The sequence below is a fragment of the Drosophila mojavensis genome, unplaced genomic scaffold (genome assembly GCF_018153725.1).
Source record: "Drosophila mojavensis isolate 15081-1352.22 unplaced genomic scaffold, ASM1815372v1 contig_80, whole genome shotgun sequence".
Lineage (NCBI taxonomy): Eukaryota > Metazoa > Arthropoda > Insecta > Diptera > Drosophilidae > Drosophila > Drosophila mojavensis.
The window spans coordinates 3,329,791-3,348,420 of NW_025318906.1; the positions used below are offsets into that span (position 1 = coordinate 3,329,791).

General features: G+C 41.0%; 5 protein-coding genes and 1 non-coding gene across 12 annotated transcripts; 4 read left to right on the forward strand and 2 right to left on the reverse strand.

The window, feature by feature from the left end:
• Positions 1-10: 10 nt before the first annotated feature.
• LOC6578566 (protein cutoff) lies at positions 11-1,627 on the forward strand. Of its 2 annotated transcripts, XM_032729994.2 has the most exons (5): positions 431-521; positions 589-663; positions 721-859; positions 926-1,139; positions 1,212-1,627. In XM_032729994.2, exons 2-5 carry the CDS (start codon positions 615-617, stop codon positions 1,458-1,460), a joined length of 651 nt encoding a protein of 216 aa, XP_032585885.1. In that variant the 5' UTR covers positions 431-521; positions 589-614; the 3' UTR covers positions 1,461-1,627. The 2 variants fall into 2 exon arrangements, with proteins under 2 accessions (XP_002004476.1, XP_032585885.1); XM_002004440.4 differs by having other exon boundaries at positions 11-663.
• On the reverse strand, positions 1,542-4,589 carry LOC6578567 (protein disulfide-isomerase A3). The gene is made up of 5 exons (XM_002004441.4): positions 4,318-4,589; positions 3,369-3,456; positions 2,949-3,301; positions 2,586-2,699; positions 1,542-2,525 (listed from the first exon to the last, which is right to left on the reverse strand). The coding sequence occupies exons 1-5, from the start codon at positions 4,461-4,463 to the stop codon at positions 1,760-1,762; spliced, it is 1,467 nt and encodes a 488-aa protein (XP_002004477.1). The 5' UTR covers positions 4,464-4,589; the 3' UTR covers positions 1,542-1,759.
• A 187-nt stretch (positions 4,590-4,776) lies between these two features.
• Positions 4,777-8,527, forward strand: LOC6578569 (elongation factor 1-alpha 1). Its single transcript, XM_002004442.4, has 2 exons — positions 4,777-4,886; positions 6,500-8,527. The coding sequence occupies exon 2, from the start codon at positions 6,515-6,517 to the stop codon at positions 7,904-7,906; it is 1,392 nt and encodes a 463-aa protein (XP_002004478.1). The 5' UTR covers positions 4,777-4,886; positions 6,500-6,514; the 3' UTR covers positions 7,907-8,527.
• Positions 5,962-6,038, forward strand: LOC6578568. The gene has a single exon (XR_047597.2). It is a non-coding gene; the product is annotated as a small nucleolar RNA snR61/Z1/Z11 (small nucleolar RNA).
• Positions 8,528-8,696: 169 nt separating the features above from the next.
• Positions 8,697-17,916, reverse strand: LOC6578571 (microcephalin). 6 transcript variants are annotated; one of them, XM_002004444.4, is made up of 9 exons: positions 17,700-17,916; positions 17,236-17,445; positions 16,955-17,176; positions 16,703-16,895; positions 11,784-11,909; positions 11,637-11,725; positions 10,054-11,518; positions 9,357-9,575; positions 8,697-9,297 (listed from the first exon to the last, which is right to left on the reverse strand). In XM_002004444.4, exons 2-9 carry the CDS (start codon positions 17,400-17,402, stop codon positions 8,863-8,865), a joined length of 2,916 nt encoding a protein of 971 aa, XP_002004480.2. In that variant the 5' UTR covers positions 17,403-17,445; positions 17,700-17,916; the 3' UTR covers positions 8,697-8,862. The 6 variants fall into 6 exon arrangements, with proteins under 6 accessions (XP_002004480.2, XP_015018722.1, XP_032585878.1 ...); XM_015163236.3 differs by having other exon boundaries at positions 17,236-17,470; XM_032729987.2 differs by lacking the exon at positions 17,700-17,916 and adding an exon at positions 17,530-17,689 and having other exon boundaries at positions 17,236-17,470.
• LOC6578572 (zinc transporter ZIP11) lies at positions 12,795-14,788 on the forward strand. The gene has a single exon (XM_002004445.4). It carries the CDS (start codon positions 13,136-13,138, stop codon positions 14,168-14,170), a length of 1,035 nt encoding a protein of 344 aa, XP_002004481.1. The 5' UTR covers positions 12,795-13,135; the 3' UTR covers positions 14,171-14,788.
• Positions 17,917-18,630: the final 714 nt, after the last annotated feature.

Genomic DNA, 18,630 nt, shown 5'->3' on the forward strand with positions numbered 1-18,630 from the left:
GGTGAATGGACAGCATAGAAGAAGAACGCTTAAAGTAACTGTTTTTAGCGCATCGTTCAAAAAAGCTTGGGCGAAATTTGATTTCATTTATAAATTTCACGATCGCTTTTGAAATGTTTTCAAATTATAAAGTGTTACAGATCAATGCGCGGGCGACTCCGCCACAGGATAAAGGATCGTTTCCCACTGTTAAAGTTCCATCGCATGTGGGCGAATACAGTTTGTCACCTGAGGGACATTTTGAGAATACTTCTGCGCGAATTTGTTTTTTAAGTCAACCAGCGCTCAACCAACTTCCATTTTCACTAGCCCGATGTAACGAAGACAGGGAAGAACTTTCCATACCCAAGCCCCGGTATTTGGATAATTTATTCTACTTTTTGCGGTGCTCGTTCGAAAACTTTGCGAAACGCAACGATGAGGGACTTCTGCACATAGATGCGGATATTGTTTGCAGCCGTGAGACTTTACGGTTAATCATGTGCGCACCGTATGAGTACAAAAATAACTGGACTCTAGCCGTAAGCAAATATCGCAATACGATATACATGTGTCCGGTGCAAAATACTGAACAACCTTTATCGGTAGATGTTGCACAGCAAAAAGATTTATTAATGACAAAATGGATGAGAGCATTGAAAAAACGTTGCCTGACCGCTGGAGGTAACTACCAAGATATTAATGATAAACATATATAACTATTCACATATCTTACTTTAGTTGGCCCCATTGGAAGTTCGGATAGACCTCGAGAAATCAAATTAAAAGGCCAATATTATTGTATCTTCAGCACAGACATTTGTGGCATACATGTGCTCTTCGATGCGCCCATTATAGCAGAGCACTCGATCAATACAATGTAACTATAAATTAGATATTCGACCCATTGGTATAGTAATTAACTATTTAACTGTTAACTATTCAGCTGCGGTTTGCCCAAAACCTTTGTGGATCTGAAATTGCGTTTGGATAAAATGAAACCCTGGGAATGGTCTGATCATAATCGCAATGAGGTGCTCAAATGGTGGGCCGAATCTTTTCTAGCTGGCATTGAAAAGATTTATATAGCTTATCATGATAAACAGGGAAACGTACACAAGATTATACACAGGAAGCTGCGTGAGCTGTGGCGGGAGTGTGTGAGTAGAAGACCGAAGCCTCTTAGACTAACAGCATTATGCATAAATTAATATAAATCTTAATTTTAACAGGAGCACGACTGGTCGCCTAATATATGTGGACATTTTCTACGGCGTTGCTTGGGCAACATTAAAACGCTTTTGGCTGATGTGGATAGCGCCAGCACAGTTTATCTCTTAGAATACGATGCTGAGAATGGAAATATTAAATATAAATATGCGGAGGAACGAAGCGAATATACGTTTATACCCGATTGGTTCCGCTTGATGATGGAGGAGAGTTTGGAGCATCTAAATGCAGCGACTCAATTTTCAGTATAAACCGACTCTACTATATATGGCTGACAATCGATTTTAAGCTTAAATACATATACATATATGGAAATGTGTATAATATATTAATTATAAGATGAAAGTAGATTTTACGTTTATTGACAGCATTAATTGAATTTCAAGAATCACACTATTAAATAATTTAATACACGTTATTATTTGTTTTGCTGCTTTTGCTGCTTTTGCGATTGGCGGTTGGCTGAGAATGCATTCGATTTTACAAAAATATGGAAATGCTAATTAGTTACAGCTAATTTAGAAGAAGAGAGCAAGAGACAGAGGGGCCTCTACAGCTCAGTCTTCTTGGGCTTGCCACTGCGATCGAAGCTCTTCAGTTCTGTGGTGGCCTCCTTGGCAATGTATTTGATGAAGTCGTCCAGTTCGCGACCTCCATTGTAGCTGACGGGCTTGTTCTTCGAGTCCTTGGGCAGCCAGAAGAGTGTGGGGAAACCGCGCACATTGAACTCTGGAGGCACATCGTTGGCCGTGGCATCCATTTTGACAATGGCTACATCTTCATTTTGCAGTTTCTCGGCCAGCTCCTCGTAGATGGGAGTCAGTTTCTTGCAGTGTCCGCACCAGGGGGCATAGAACTCGACCAGCGTATCCTTGCCATTGTTGATGACTACTTCATCGAAGTTCTTGGCGACGGCCACCTTAACAGGTGCATCATTCGACTCGGGCACTGGCTCGCTCTTGATGTAGGGTTCCAGTTCGTTGGCCAGCAACTTCTCCACAAAGTCTTGCAGATTCTCCACGGAGAATTCCTCCTTCAGGGCATATTTGAGATTCTTGGCATCGCGTGCCAAAATGACGGGCTTGTCACCAACGAAATCGTAGCCATATTCATTCAACTCATGCTGGAAATCATCCTTCGAGCTGATGGCAAAGTTAATCTGGCCAACAAACTCCTTGGCCACCTTCAAAACACGGTTTCGCCAGTAGTTCGTGCCCTTGGGGTTCTTCTGGTAATCAACAGCATAGTAAGCAGTAATCAAAGGATTCTGGAAGTCGCGAGCAGTGTCCTGTGTGCGGTGGCCCACCAAACCATGGCTACAAGAGGGAATCGTTAGCTGCTGCAAAATCATGTGGAATTAGCTAAGTTTAACTTACTAGTTCTCCTTGACGAAAGTGATCAAATCAGACTCGGAGCTACCTTCAAACTTAATTGTGGACGACTCAAATTTGTTGGCCAAGTGTGGTGCGCGTATCAGCACAATCTTATCTCTATGAAATATATGAAAGATAAAACAAATTGTAAAGCATTAATAATTCCAATTAACTGACATTAACTACCTTAACAAAGCTTATAAGCTATCTACAGAGTTATAAACTAGTTGGCGATTTGCAATCGGACATGAATTACATTATACAAAAAAATTACAAACTATTTATTAAAGTTAAAAAATATATGTATATGAATTATTGATCTAACGGATCTTGAGTCTTGCTTAGTTTTAGTCCTGCCTCACTTACGTTTCGCCTTGCTGCTTAAGCACTTCCTCGTCTTCGCTGTGTCCAAAACGGTATTTCTCACGATTCTTGTCAGCAAACTTCAGGAAAGTCTTTGCCAATTTGGAGTCAATGTCTTTGAAATAGCCAAAGATAGTTGTATCCTTAGTGTCCAGGAATTTGGCTAGCTCCTCAATGCTGCGCACCTGCTTAGATGCAGGTCCAACCTGAGCACGCATATACTTGGCAATGCCATTAGCCTCGCGTGGTCCGTTGTAGTCCTGCGACACCTCGTCCTGGCGGAAGATCTTCAGCGTTGGATAGCCACTCACTGAGTACTTGCTGCACGTCTCCTTGCCGGCTTCTGTGCAGTCGACCTTTGAGATAAAAAAGACAATAAAGTTGAAATGGATATTGATTGCTTTTGGTATGCATTAGGATTACCTTGGCCAATTTGATTGGTGGATCGTCATCTTTAATAATCTCAGCAGCTTTGGCATATTCGGGCTTCAAACGCTTGCAGTGGCCGCACCTAAAATCAGAAGAAAACGTTATTAAAGACACGTCAGTTATTCAGAAAACATATCGTAGTTTCGGTTATCAAAAAACAAGTTGAGTACAAGGAAATAGGAGATGCTATCTTCTTTGTACCGAAATTGAACTACACTAGCAAACCCATTCATTTTATGTTTATCAGACTGTCTTTGGCTTGTACTTATCAATAAGAACAATTAAGAGAAACATTAGGAACTATCCATCTTTTCAGAATTGACCTTGATTTAAGAAAAAGAATTTATTGATTTAGTTAACACGTACTTAGAATTTAGCAGTGTATACCCAATGAAGCCCATAACCAACAGGGTATAAATTCATTTCAGAGCTTATCTGAGCGTAGTTCATGTGCGCGCTCTCTTATCATACTAGCAAGACTCAATTAAACAGCTTGTTCTGTGCGTATGCTGGAGCTGATAAGTCAATTTTGTTCAAGATGTGGCATTTGAAATCAAGCACAGCGAACCGGCCGGCGTTTCAAGCTGCGCAACTTAATTTCTTCTTTGTCTACACAAACAAACAAAAACACAGATACATATGCACAGAAAGCTATTTGTTCATGCATTAGCTTAGACAAGTTTACAGCTTACTTTATCAGCCCGCATACACGCACACACATGCATCTATTCGCGCATACATATGCATGTATGTACATATGTATACAAGCTAAAATGGCCGACGCTGACTTGTCAATTCCTGGCTATATGTATGTGGCCTTTCTTTTACACGGCAGCCGCTGACGTGTACTTTTAATTCGATTAATCATGGTCACACAATTCACTTAATATTAACAATTGACGTTGCAATTGTGAGCGCTGCCACACCCACCGCCCCAACTTACCAGGGTGCGTAGAACATAACCAATGTGGTCTCATGCTGCTTCAAAGTGGAGGCGAAATTGTCATCGCCAAGTTCCAGCACATCTTGCTCAGCACCAGCAACTATTGCAATAAAGCTGCATGCGAGAACAGCTAATAAGCGCCACATTTCGTACTTTGTTACTTATTAATAAAAAAAAATCTGTAAATATATATTTCAAGAAATACTGTAATGTCAACCGGCTGCTACGATAATTTACGTCTAGACCGGTCAAATGCTTTACGAGAATTGGATACGTTTTGACGGTCTAAGCCACGTCATTGACATTTTATAACACTGTTGGGGGAGTGACCGACCGACTAACATAGTTACTCCACATTTAACATTCTTGGTATCTGTTAACTAACAGATCAGCGCATATCAGCGCAATTTATTCAATGAATATTCGATACTGGCAGTGCGACTCTGTAACGCCACGCTTGCAGAAACGAGGCTACAAGTTTCCTGTTACGCCGAACACTCGTTCACTTTGTTCAAGTCTGTCGCCGGAATAGCATAGACTTTGTGATTTCTCATTCAATTTGTTCGAGAGTAAGTTCTGTTGCCAAGTGAAAAAAGAAATTTGAGTGCATACCTGTTTAAATCGGAAATATATGTGTGCAATAAACCAGCTGAGTGCATTAACAATCAATTTATAAACAAATATGCAATTGGACTTTAACAAATCTGCATATTTGATAACATGTGGATGCGTGTGTGGGCACTCGACAGTTAACCTCTAAGCCGAATCAAAGTGAAAGGTGGTGACGATGACTGAAGCGCAAACACGTGGCAAGCAGCTAGCGATGGAAATTTCACCATAACTAAAATTTGTTTATGGAATTTATTTGCTCAAATGAGTCACTTAGTATTTCTGCAATATGGTGTAATTGGTGTCGGTGATGCCACGCCCACATGTGCGTGGCACATGTGAATGGTTTAATTCATAAATCCGATCATAAAACAACTTGTATGAATGCAACATCTAAAATTGCCAATCGGCATCTCCAACTATTTGCAATCTAAAAAAAATAGTTGCTAAAATTTAATCAGCATGCGAAGCGTGTCTTTTTTTTGCATGCGCAAAATTTTCCACCTTTCTCTATACGTATGAACGCATAGAATTTCAAGATGGCGGCTCACAAGCCGATGGTGTGACTGACTAATCAGAAAGTGCTTGCTGCAATAAAATACAAAAGTCAAGCGATACTATCACAAGCGAACAGCCACTGTATGCGAATTAAATATATTCTATATTGTTGAATTGACAAAAATTCAACACATTGAAAAAATTGTTATCTTCACATGAACTTCTAGTCCAAGATGGCCGGAGACGGCATGCAATACATGCATTTTTCGATCGTTCCCAATTGCTCTGCCAACCACTGCCAGATCGTCTGCTTTGTTCGAATCATTGCTCGGTCGCCATTTTATTTTACTTTCTCACTTGCTCTTTGGTGCCGATGAAGCGGCCGGCAACAGCGTCACGCACTCACACACAACCACATGGATAGATTAGATTTGCTGGAATTTTCTTTGCACATATGTATTCAAATTGTATGCTTGTATGTGTATGTACAAACATACATATTGAATTTCATTTGATTACGTTCTAATTATCTCGATTTTTATATGATGATAAATTGCCTAAGTTCTGCTACTGAATAATAATGAGGATAGCAAAAATACCAAATTCACTGACAAAAATCGAGTTATAATGTAGTTGCGAATTAGTTTTTTTTTTTAATGATAATTTTTCTTTGCACGTTCCCTTTTGTTGCCAGTTTCGTTTTGTGCCTTTGTTACACATACATACATATACTTCCACCACCGAGACATGCGGCTGCGGCTAAACCTAACCTCAAAGCAATGTGTGCTCGCCGATGCCAGTGTATAGCAAATGCGAGCGCAAACACGTTTCGTTTTGAGGTTAGGTCGAACTGCGCTGGTATATGAAACCAAAGTTGAATTTTATAAACGCGTTGGCAAAATATGATAATGATTAGAATTTGTCTACACTCGTTTTACTAATACTTGCCGACCCATGTTAATTGTTTTTAACTAACAAATTTTATTTACCCTTCCATTTCTTCCCCCCGATTGCTGATTGTACCTGTGGACCCGTACACACACACACTTCCAAACATAAACCTACTGCACGCTAGCTCGTATAAAACAAGATGGGCAAGGAAAAGATTCACATCAACATTGTCGTGATTGGACACGTCGACTCCGGCAAGTCCACCACCACCGGTCACTTGATCTACAAGTGCGGTGGTATCGACAAGCGTACCATTGAGAAGTTCGAGAAGGAAGCCCAGGAGATGGGCAAGGGCTCGTTCAAGTACGCATGGGTTTTGGATAAATTGAAGGCCGAGCGTGAGCGTGGTATCACCATTGATATCGCTCTGTGGAAGTTCGAGACTGCCAAGTACTACGTGACCATCATCGATGCTCCTGGCCACAGAGATTTCATCAAGAACATGATCACTGGTACCTCCCAGGCCGATTGTGCTGTCTTGATTGTTGCTGCTGGTACTGGTGAGTTCGAGGCCGGTATTTCCAAGAACGGTCAGACTCGCGAGCACGCTCTGCTTGCTTTCACCCTGGGTGTCAAGCAGCTGATTGTTGGTGTCAACAAGATGGATTCATCTGAGCCACCATACAGCGAGGCTCGTTATGAGGAAATCAAGAAGGAAGTGTCTTCGTACATCAAGAAGATCGGCTACAACCCGGCGGCTGTTGCCTTTGTGCCCATCTCCGGATGGCACGGCGACAACATGTTGGAACCATCGACCAACATGCCCTGGTTCAAGGGATGGAAGGTGGAGCGCAAGGAGGGTAATGCTGAAGGCAAGACCCTCATCGATGCCCTCGATGCTATCCTGCCTCCCTCCCGCCCAACCGAGAAGCCCCTGCGTCTGCCCCTGCAGGATGTCTACAAAATTGGCGGTATCGGAACAGTACCCGTCGGTCGTGTGGAGACTGGTGTCTTGAAGCCCGGCTGCGTTGTTGTGTTCGCCCCAGCTAACATCACCACTGAGGTTAAGTCCGTGGAGATGCACCACGAAGCCCTCACCGAGGCCGTTCCCGGTGACAATGTTGGTTTCAACGTTAAGAACGTCTCCGTTAAGGAGCTGCGTCGTGGCTATGTTGCCGGTGACTCCAAGGCCAGCCCCCCCAGGGGTGCCGCCGATTTCACCGCTCAGGTCATCGTGTTGAACCACCCTGGCCAGATTGCCAACGGCTACACTCCAGTGTTGGATTGCCACACCGCTCATATTGCTTGCAAGTTCGCTGAGATCAAGGAGAAGGTCGACCGTCGTTCCGGCAAGACCACTGAGGAGAACCCCAAGTTCATCAAGTCTGGTGATGCTGCCATCGTCAACTTGGTGCCCTCCAAGCCTCTGTGCGTTGAGTCCTTCCAGGAGTTCCCTCCTCTAGGTCGTTTCGCTGTCCGTGACATGAGACAGACTGTCGCTGTCGGTGTCATCAAGGCTGTCAACTTCAAGGATGCTTCCGGTGGCAAGGTCACCAAGGCCGCCGAGAAGGCCACCAAGGGCAAGAAGTAGCTGGTTTCTATCAATAATAACAACATTATGATGAAGCAGCAGCCAGAACTCAACAGCAGCAACAACAATAGCAACAACAGCAGCAGTTATAACAACAACAATGATAAGCACAACAGTAGTCGAACACAAACACCTGTCCTGGGCAAGATGAATGATAAGATGATGTTCCAGCAAAAGCAAAAGTTTAATTTTTTCCATCGTAAAGAATTTCGTCGGATACGAATGTTAAACGCCATCGCCGCCTAGACGATTGAGTGGGAAAATGGAGCACATACACCCAATTGCAGATTTCAAGAAACAAAATTAAATTTTTACCCTCAATCTTAAGTTTACCTACCACATAAATATATATATGATATTATAGTAAATTGATTTTATAATGATATCATATTTTTTCATAGTTCGTATATAATTTGTGTAGCAGCAGTAGCGCAGGCGTATAGCATTTATATATCGTGTATTCGTTAAAATTAAAATTTTGATTTTTTATATCCCTTATTTTTGTTTTGCACACTACTTTGTACACTATATAAAAAACAACAAGGAAACAATACTAGAAGCGAAAAGATAAACTTATTTACAACAAATAAAAGCACATTTTGTATTTATTTTTTCCCACGATGAAACATTTTTATGTTTTGTTTTTGCTTTTCAGCCATTCCATTATCATTTTGTCACTTTATCCGCTGCCAAATGTGAAACATGAAAGTACAAAACCCAAGATGAAGTACAAGGAACTGCTTAACTATACAACAGAACTTTACCTCATTTAAACAGAATAAAGCGAAGGTTATATTTGCAACTTGGAACACAACTTGTCTTTAATTTGAGTATGTTAAATATATAATTTCAAATATATACAATTCTTGACGAATGAAACGATTAAAAGGAGGAAACCTGGTTGGGGTCAAAACCTTCAGTGCAATTATGTATATGGTAAAGCAGGACACGTAATGCTATTTGCTGAGCACCAGAGCTGGGTCCTTGAAGCAGGGCTTGGCATGTTGCCGTGTTTGATGATATTGGTGGTACTGCGGCAGTTGGTCCTCCGGGTCCGGCACCGGGTCCTCGTAGCGTATGCCAAACGGCGTCACAATGGCACTTTTCATCAGATACTTGCCAAACCTTTGCACCTGCATTGCCGATATGCTATCCAGCACCCACAGTGGCGACAGGTAGATGCGATCATCCTCCGCGCGTCTCTTGTCACCCACAATAAATTTGGCCTTGTAGCGATTCTCGGTCAGCTTGGCACCACCCAAAAGCAGCAGCTCCTTGATATTGTTGAATGTGATGGGTCGACACAGCGAGGACACGTAGAAAACCTCCATAAAACGGAATAGTTCGCAGCGATAAGATGAGCCGAAGGCTTGACGTTCCGCGCGGCAAATCTAGCGGGGATCGGGTAACAAATTATGACACTTTTAATTGTAGTTTGCCAATAGCTCACCTCAACGGCCCGTGAGAATGAACTCAGTTCATATTTCTCTTCTTTCAGCCATTTGCCAGCATGAACCGAATCGATTATCCACTTGAAGTTAACAATCCAAACGCCTCGCATCAAACCACGCAATAGATTTAACGTTCTCCTCGGCTCCAGACTAACCAAATGGGTCGTTCGCTTGGTCACTGTGGGATCCAGACGCATGCCACGGAGCTTGCGTATGGCCTGGGATGGCATGGCAAGCAATTGTGAATGCCGGGATGGGGGTGAGTGAGTGAGGGTACAATAGAATCAATGGATGGATGCATGAATATATTGGTTAATTAATGACTAAAGCCATTAATCGAGCACAAAGTGGAGTCAACTCTTGTTTTGTATAAATATTTTGATGTTTAATTTATTTGTGTGAAACGCGCTGATGCTTTACGACTACCGCAAGTTCAACTATGTTTTATCAATAATAATTACGAACAAAAATAAGTCGGGCGTTGCACTTGAAAAATCAGACTCGAGAAACTCAATAACTATAGAAATACAAATGAATCAATTAAGACGATATAAAACAACTTTTGCACATAGTATACATATACATAGGGTACATATAGAGAGAAAGAAAACTATCTATATCTATAATCTATAGCTAGATCTATAAACTAAGCGAGTAGAGTTTCTCAAGTCAAGGCCAGGATGTTGTGCTACCAACCTTATGGATGATTTGCACCTGCTCCTTGTGCATGTTCGTGTGCACTAGCGTATGTACGATTTTACGCTTTGCTCCAGACGTCACACAATCGCCATGCGACTCGGATGCACTCTCATTAGTGGCATCTGAATCGAATGGCGTCACAAATACATCCTTCGAACCAGTGTTTTTCGGCTTTTCGTATTTCTTTTGCACATTGGGGCCAACTGCTGCCGTTGGTTTCAGCGATCCCATGGTGCGTCGTCTCTTCACCGTGTGCGTGGAGGCACTGCTGCTATTCTTGCTCGGACGAGATTTGGTGCTAGACGATGACGATGCTAACATAATTGATTCATTTGGCGTAAAGAGTCGACGCATCTTGGGCTCTGTGGACTGTTGATCCTTGGGTGTTGACGGCGTATTCAAGGCCACTGCCTGCAGTGGTGGTGCTGGTGCTGGTGGCGGTGGTGGTGTAGCAAGTGCACAGCTCTCTCCCAGCTCCGCTTGATTGGCTAGTGCCAGCGATCGTCGCTGCGATTTGCTATTAATTGAATTGATGCGCTCATTAATGTGATCCATGTCCACATTGAACAGCGTGCGACGACGATTCGAGGTTGAGCTCTTCTCGCTGCCTGGCAAACGAGTGGAGCTAAACACCGGCACAGGTGTGTGCCCGTCGAAGCTGTTCAGCGATGTTTGTGTGTTTACATTCATTGGCGAATTTACAAATATATCTTCCAAATACGGATTTCTGTTTTCATTATTGACATCGCTAATCTGCATTTGCTCTACGGTATATAAAGTACGACGTTCACGAGCTCGTCCAATTGTAAGCGCGTGGGATGAGCTTATTTCCATTGTTTCTTGCACATAGTTTGTTTTGTTGGGCGGTGGCGTTGGCTCTACAATGGACATTGCCGTGTCCAGGCATTGAGGCTCCTCTGCTATGGCTTGAAATGGAGACGGCTTCTTGACCTGTTTTGGCGTGCTCGGCTCTAAAGTAGCGTTTTGGGAGAAACTGCGACGACGTACACTAAGAATTTCCTCTTGTGAATCTGTTTTAGTTGTTAACAGCTGCAGGCTACGACGACGTGTTATTCGTGGCTCGATTACTGGTGGAGCCACTGCTGCGGCTGCTGTCTCTGACTCCTTTTCATCTGTGTTAGCTTTCTCTGTTATGTTCAATTGGCTGCGTCGTCGTGTCAAACGTGATCCTGTTGACGGTTTTTCAGCTACAATCTCAGGTGCTGAGCACACATAAGCCAAACTACGCCGGCGAAGTTGTCGCAGCGGTCGCGGTTTGTCTTGGGTGGACTCCACAGTCACCGAGGTGCTACGCCTGCTATTCCTGCCCACACTCTGCTCTTGGACGAAAGTCGCTTCCTTATGAATCTCATCATGTTTGGGAATCTCCTCATTCTCCTTTGGAGCTGGCGTGTCTGCTTTGTTCTGCATCTTAAATGGTGTAAAGCAGCCGTTGTTTATTCTGAGGATGTTGTAAAACGAATACAAAAATAAAAAACGTTTAAAGTTTAGACAGTCATAATATTATGATAAACGAATTAACAATCATCCTAGATATATATAATTATAATTATAATTACCTATTGAGCAGCTTAGTAGCTGGCGATTCTGCACCCACATCTTGCTCCTTGTTTTTGCTGAGAGTGTTGAAGAATCGCGTGATATTAGTCTGCAAGAGAGAAATATATTAAATGACTTATTTATGAAGTAGATCGAGGAAAACTAACCTGCGCTGTGCTTGTAGTTAAGGACCTTGCTGACGACTTCGGCGTTACATCTTTACTGCCAGTGGGCGTTCCAGGACGTTTTCGTCTCTTATTAAGCTCCGAGTCTGGTTGCATACAACGTACGCGCTATAAGAAAGAATAATATCGAGTTAGATAGAAGACCAGATTTAGCTGGACAACAAATGATAAAGCACTTGTTTTCCCCAATGATGCCATGGATAAGACTGCTGCTGTTGCTGCTGACTTCGCAACTGTCACTTTTCTTTAGCTAAAAACCTACTGTTTTATTTGTTTATAATGTACGTGATAACTGAATCGTTGCTAACTTTTGTTTATATTAGCGCAACTTTTATCTCTCTCACTCTTTCCCTCTTAATTGGAGACTGTTAATATTGCTGCGCTTTTAACATTTCTACATAAGAATATATTAAATATAAGTAACATAATTTGCTTGTTACTGCCAATAAGTATTGTTTAAATAATAATTGAAAACATTTTTCTATTAAAATGCGGCTAAATCTGTGTGTTTGAATTTTTAAATACAAACAGGTGTGTACGCACTGGCTGTTGTTGACTTTGCAGCCCTGGTTGCTCTCCCACGGCGACTGCGCTGTAGCAAGAGCGCCAGTCCCCACTTGCTGTATAAAAATTGCCACAGCACAGCCGACAGCCTCAGTCTGCGGCTCACTCAGCGTTGGTCGCGCTCGCATCTAGTAAAGCAAACTAAACGAACGAACGTTCTAAAACTATGTTTTAGCTAAAAAATAAAACTAGCAGTATTACGCGATAACACACGTTCTATAAAGCAGACACAATTTTAATTAAACGCACGCATCCGCGCTAGATAAGCAACAAGTGTTGCCCCATTTGCAACTAAAATCAAATTCATTCAGCAGGCAGCTGTAAGCGGCGTCGGCAGAAAAGAGAGAGGGAGAGAGAAAGCGAGTGAGAGAGCCAACAATAAGTTCTTACCATATTTTTGTGTTTTTACGTTTTGTTTGTTTTGCCACAATTGTCAATCGGTACAAAAATAACAATTGTTTAAAGAAATAATACAAAATCTGAGCGGAAGAGAAAAAAGAACAAATAGGAACGTGGCAACGCCTCTGTTCGTGTCGGCTGTTGCGCGGAAAAATAATTAAAAAAAAAAAAAAAAAAAAATACCAACAGAGGCATCAGCAAGAAGAAAACTTGTTTTGTATCTGCGGTTTACCTAGGACCGTGCGATAACGATTACAAGTACATAAATAATAAGAACGCTACAAGCAGTGCCAAGGCCGCATCTAATATATCATCAGTATTCAGCGCCATTCAGCGCCAGGCACTAGATAAAGGCAGAATAAAACACAAAGATGATACCAGGTTATGGACCCGTCACGCAAGCCCTGCTGGGCACTTTGCTCACCTGGGGTCTGACAGCAGCAGGTGCGGCATTGGTCATCTTTGTGCGAGGCAATCAGCGACGTTCGTTAGATGCGGCATTGGGCTTTGCGGCAGGCGTCATGATCGCCGCCTCGTTCTGGTCACTGCTCAACCCAGCCATTGAAATGGCCGAGACCTCGAATCTGTACGGCTCCTACTCATTTATGCCCGTGGCTGGTGGCTTTCTGCTTGGCTCGATCTTTGTGTATGGCTGCGACAAGCTGATGTCATATCTGGGCTTGAACAGCACCAACATGATGATTCAGATGACGCAGAACAGCAAGGATAAGGCAGACATTGCCATCGACGAGATGAAAATGAATGGCTCAGCCACGGATAGGCATGCCTCCAAGAGTCTCGACAGCTTCTCGGACTGCCTGAGCGTGCAGCACAGCGGCGAGTCGCGCAGAAGGAAGAAGGGCGGCAGCATTGGCGAGGTGGAGCAATGCACATACACAGCGGAGGCGACGCTGGAACAGCAGCGGGCACAAGAGGCGTTGTCACAGTGGAAAAGGATCATGTTGCTTGTGGTGGCCATTACCGTGCACAATATACCCGAAGGCCTCGCAGTGGGCGTGAGCTTCGGCGCCGTGGGCACTACGAATAGCTCGACATTCGAGAGTGCTCGCAATCTGGCCATTGGCATTGGCATACAGAATTTCCCCGAAGGATTGGCGGTCAGCTTGCCCCTGCATGCCGCCGGCTTCAGTGTGATGCGTGCCCTGTGGTATGGTCAATTGTCTGGCATGGTGGAACCCATCTTTGGAGTCTTAGGAGCGGTGGCTGTCACCTTCGCTAACCTAATATTGCCCTATGCCTTGTCATTTGCTGCTGGCGCCATGATCTACATCGTGGCCGATGATATTCTGCCGGAGGCGCATGCCAGTGGCAATGGCACAATTGCGACATGGGGCACAGTGTCTGGATTCCTGATTATGATGTGCTTGGAAGTGGCGCTATCGTGATAAAGCAATGTCCACACCGACAACAAGGACACATGTTCCTATGCATCATATATATGTATGTATGCATATATGTATAGAAAGCATTCCAGGAAAAGGACTTCACAAAAATCATTCATAGTGTTAATTTCTTTTAAATATCGTACTTAAACGAAAGCGCATTTTTTATTGTATTGTAAATAGTGAAACAGGCCTTAAGACATATAGTAATGTACATGTAGTATATATATTAGCAGATATCTCTGTAACCTTTATATACATACATATTCTTAAAAATCTCAGAGAATGTTTTTGCCTGCTGCGCGTTCAACGCAATCAGAACGAAAGAAAGATAGAAAGAAAAAACCCAACCGTAACTAAGTATTTTTTATATATTTAACTTGGCTGCATTGTTTTTGCCCTGTTATGTAAAAGCAAAAAAAAAGTAACTACTATATACATATTTATAATTTTTTTTTTTTAAATATCTGTCTGTAAACAGACGTGCGCATGTGAAATAGGTTTTAAGTTGTCAAGTGCCCTGTCTTTTTGTTCATCTTCGTTTTACTGAACTGTCGTAATATTTAAGTAATAAACCATAATGTCTGTACGTTCAGTGCAAGACAAAATTTATTAAGAAAATTTGCATTTGTTTTTCTTTAGTTTTGAACCAGGCTAACGTGCTCGCTCTCTCTCCTTCTCTCTCTCTGTTGTGTTGCCAACTTCCTCTGGCCTCTGATAAGACATATTGTACACTACGTGTTACACGCAAATTGAATTAGATAACCTAAACACAGCCCCAAAGTGTACAAGACCCAGAGCTCTAGGCTAAGTGCCTGACATTTGTTGTCTGTGATAAGAATCTGTCGAGCGAAAGTGCAGACGGCACTCAAATAGCAACATTTTGTTTCTATTATATTTTTGTGCTGCCATCTTTAGCTATACTCAGTAAAATGCAATGGAGGGGTATGCTGAAGCAATGCTTAAAGAAGTTTGTAGGAAAAATCTAAGCTAGAGGGTAGCTCTTAGTCGATCAATTGAATCATTCTGAAATGAATCATTAAAACAAACGGTGGCTTCTGTTGTTCAAGATTACGTTTAAAATTGTTTTGATTTGAGCTGCCCAGTAAGAAGCTATAGTCTATAGGGTATGCTGATGTAAAGGTTTGACTAGTAATAGGAAAACACGATAGTACGAGAGTATATGTAGGGTATTTTCTACTCGATCACCATAGGATATGATTTGCAGTTTTGCTTATCTGAGATTTACTCCTATGCAATAAGAATGATTGGAGAAGAATCTGAACAAAAACAGTAAATGCCTACTGAGCTGTATACAGGGTATTTTCCGGTCTAGTTCTTTAAGCTGCGTTAGTAAAGTCTAATCAATAATTTGTACTTTCAGGAACTACAAAAATATGGGAAGTAATCCAAAAAGACTTTTTATATAATGTTCAATAGCATGCTACGTCAATCAATATTTAAATTCAGGGAATTTGTAGTCTATCACTTTGTATGAAGGGTATCTGTCAGCGAGTACTATAAGCGTAAATTCTATAACAAAGCCAACTCTAATATCTTTATTTTACAAAGCAGAATCTCATATATATATGTATAAATAAAATTTAATGGTATCACCTTACCCATCCCAGTAAACTAGAGCGCTATCAGACTAGACATATCAATTGCTTATCTGAGTCATCGTGGCTTGTACGTGATAATATACACCCCCATTCGGTCGGCCTTATCGTAAATATGTTTAGGCAAAGCCTAAACAACTAATCAATTTGTTTATTTTATAGTATTTTTATGGGGCCAATAAACCAATTAAATAACGACCATTAAGAACTGAAGTTGATGGCTTCCGAAACAATCGGGAATATATACAATATCTGACCAATGGATAGCAATGATTGCCGCTTGAGATTAACGATTATGCACATAAATCAATTTTCAATAGAAATTGACACTCGCTAAGCAGCTCCTAATTAAGCAACTTAGTTGCAAATGTATCGTGATATTAGAAACCACGTGCTGGATATAACAAGAGAGATAATCCTATATACTAAATGCAATGTAGATGCAGAAATAGAAATAAATACAATGTTAGCTCATCTTAAAGACCACGTGCGAGATAGATATAACATAAATAATACGAGATATTTCTATAGTATACGATAACTAGCTATACAACACTATTTAACAAAACTGAACTCTTTCATAAGATGATTCTGAAACCATTCTAATTAAAGCATTTCTCAATTGTAAGAAAATTGTAAATAAAATGATAATAGACTTTTATTTATGTAAAATTGCTGCTTTAATTAAACTTTACAAATTTGAATTTAAAGAGATATTTGTCATAAACTTTGAAATTTTCATTGAGTTTTCAGAATTCAAAATATATGAAAAATCATCTTGTCTATTAGCATAAAATGGATTCAGAACCATCTCATTTCAATTCATTTTCTTCATCTATGGAAAAAATGATTTAAGTCACATCTTGTTTCACTCTTGTGTTGTATAACTATATATAGGTACGATTGAGGTACTCACCGACACTTTGCCATAGAGCTCTGGGAATTCATACATATGTATATTGCTAATGGGAAACTGCGTGGGATCACATAGACGACGCTGCACTTTACAGGCCTCGATCCATAAGATGGAAACAATTGGTATATTCCAGCTCTGTGCCCGTTTATAAGTGGACAAGAGGCCATCCTTGAAGACCACATGAGTGGTATTGCTATTAAATACAATTTTTGTTTTATATTTTAATACAAAGTCAAGTTACGTTAAGTTTACCGCAACAGACGATCGTTGGCCTGGGCGCCCAGCTTTGTAATGATATTCTTAACGCCCTCGGAGCGATTATCATTGCCCGTGCGCACTTCGACGTACACAATGACATCCTTCAATATCTCCGAGAGCGATGGCGGCGGCTGCGGATTACGCTCCTCTGCAGTTATAATGCTAATCTCACCATGTGGCACATCGAAATTATTGTAGGCGGTTTTAGTAGGACTTCTATTAGCCGGTGATATAAATAATTAATTATATACACATATGCAAGAGTGAGAACTTACTTAAGTGCACTTATGGCGCGCATGCGTAGGGCGGCGCTGGGACTATTGAAATCACGTTGTAGCTGCTTTAGATGTGGATCCCGTTTGGTTGCTAGGTCGGGTTCCATTGATTTCGGACTTGCAACTGGATTTTCTCCTGCAGCCCTGGATTTGGGCGTCATAATCATGTGGGCAATCGCTGGCGTCGTCGCAATTGAGGTAGCTGAAGGTCTGTCGATGACGGTAACAGTTTGATCTGTATTACAAATATTTAAATTTACATTTTTGACTGCGTGTAGGGCTTAGAATTATTACATTATATTATATATTATGCATTTACGCACATTCACCCATCATTCGAGTTTTCCACATAATATAAAGATCCAAAACGTGTTTTTAATTTTCGTCAATACTTTAAATTTAGAGCTCGCCAAATTAAATACAAATTTTTGCTGTCTTAAAATGATTTAATTTACAAAGCTAACCTGTTGTTTCTGTTGTCTGGACTACCTTTGAATGCCAACGGAACTCGTTCTGTTTCATTTGTGTCACCGTACTTGATATGAATCGTCGCACATATATTTTTCGATGAGCTTATTGCGTAATAGTAATAGTAAAAGTTGTCTTTTCAATTATTTGTTTAAAAATTATTAAATTTTGCAAAATTTACGCGGCCGCTTGGCTTCGGACAGTCGAGTTAAAAGCAGGACTGCTTAATTGTTATCGAGTTGCAAGCTATCGATTTATTATGTCAACTAACATGGCAATGTTAGACTGGCAGCTGTTAATGTTGCTGTTACGAAGCGCGCAAAAGAATTTTTAAATTTAACGTTATACTTTTATACTCACTTTAGGTTTTGCTAACGTACAATATTGTATTATTCAAATAAAAAATCACACATTTGAAAATATTCTTTTAATGCATAAATGTTTACAAAGGTTTTACATACGTATGTTATATTCGAACTTATTTACATATGAAAATTTATTTACAGGAAATAAAACAATAAAAATTAATCGCCTAAAGTAGCAAAAAATTTGCCTATGACAACAAATCCTTCCTATACTTTGTTATCAAAATGTGCGCATATATGTTCCTATATAATCCATATTTGTATATTTTAGATTCGTGTATATATGTATTTATTTGTGCACACAACTCGACTCTAGGACGTTCTCAGTCTTAAACGATTTAAAAACTATGGCAAAATTTTAATTAATTATTACAAATTGCATAATCATTAAATCTCTCATCTCCGGTGTCTAATCTATAACGCCGATTTAATTAGTTGAAGTGTTAATGGGTATTATTTTAGGCATATGCCCAAAAGTATGCTCTAATAATTATAATAGATGGCTGCATTTCGCATAATTTATGATCACAAAACTGAGCGAAATGCATTCCACTGATCAAAA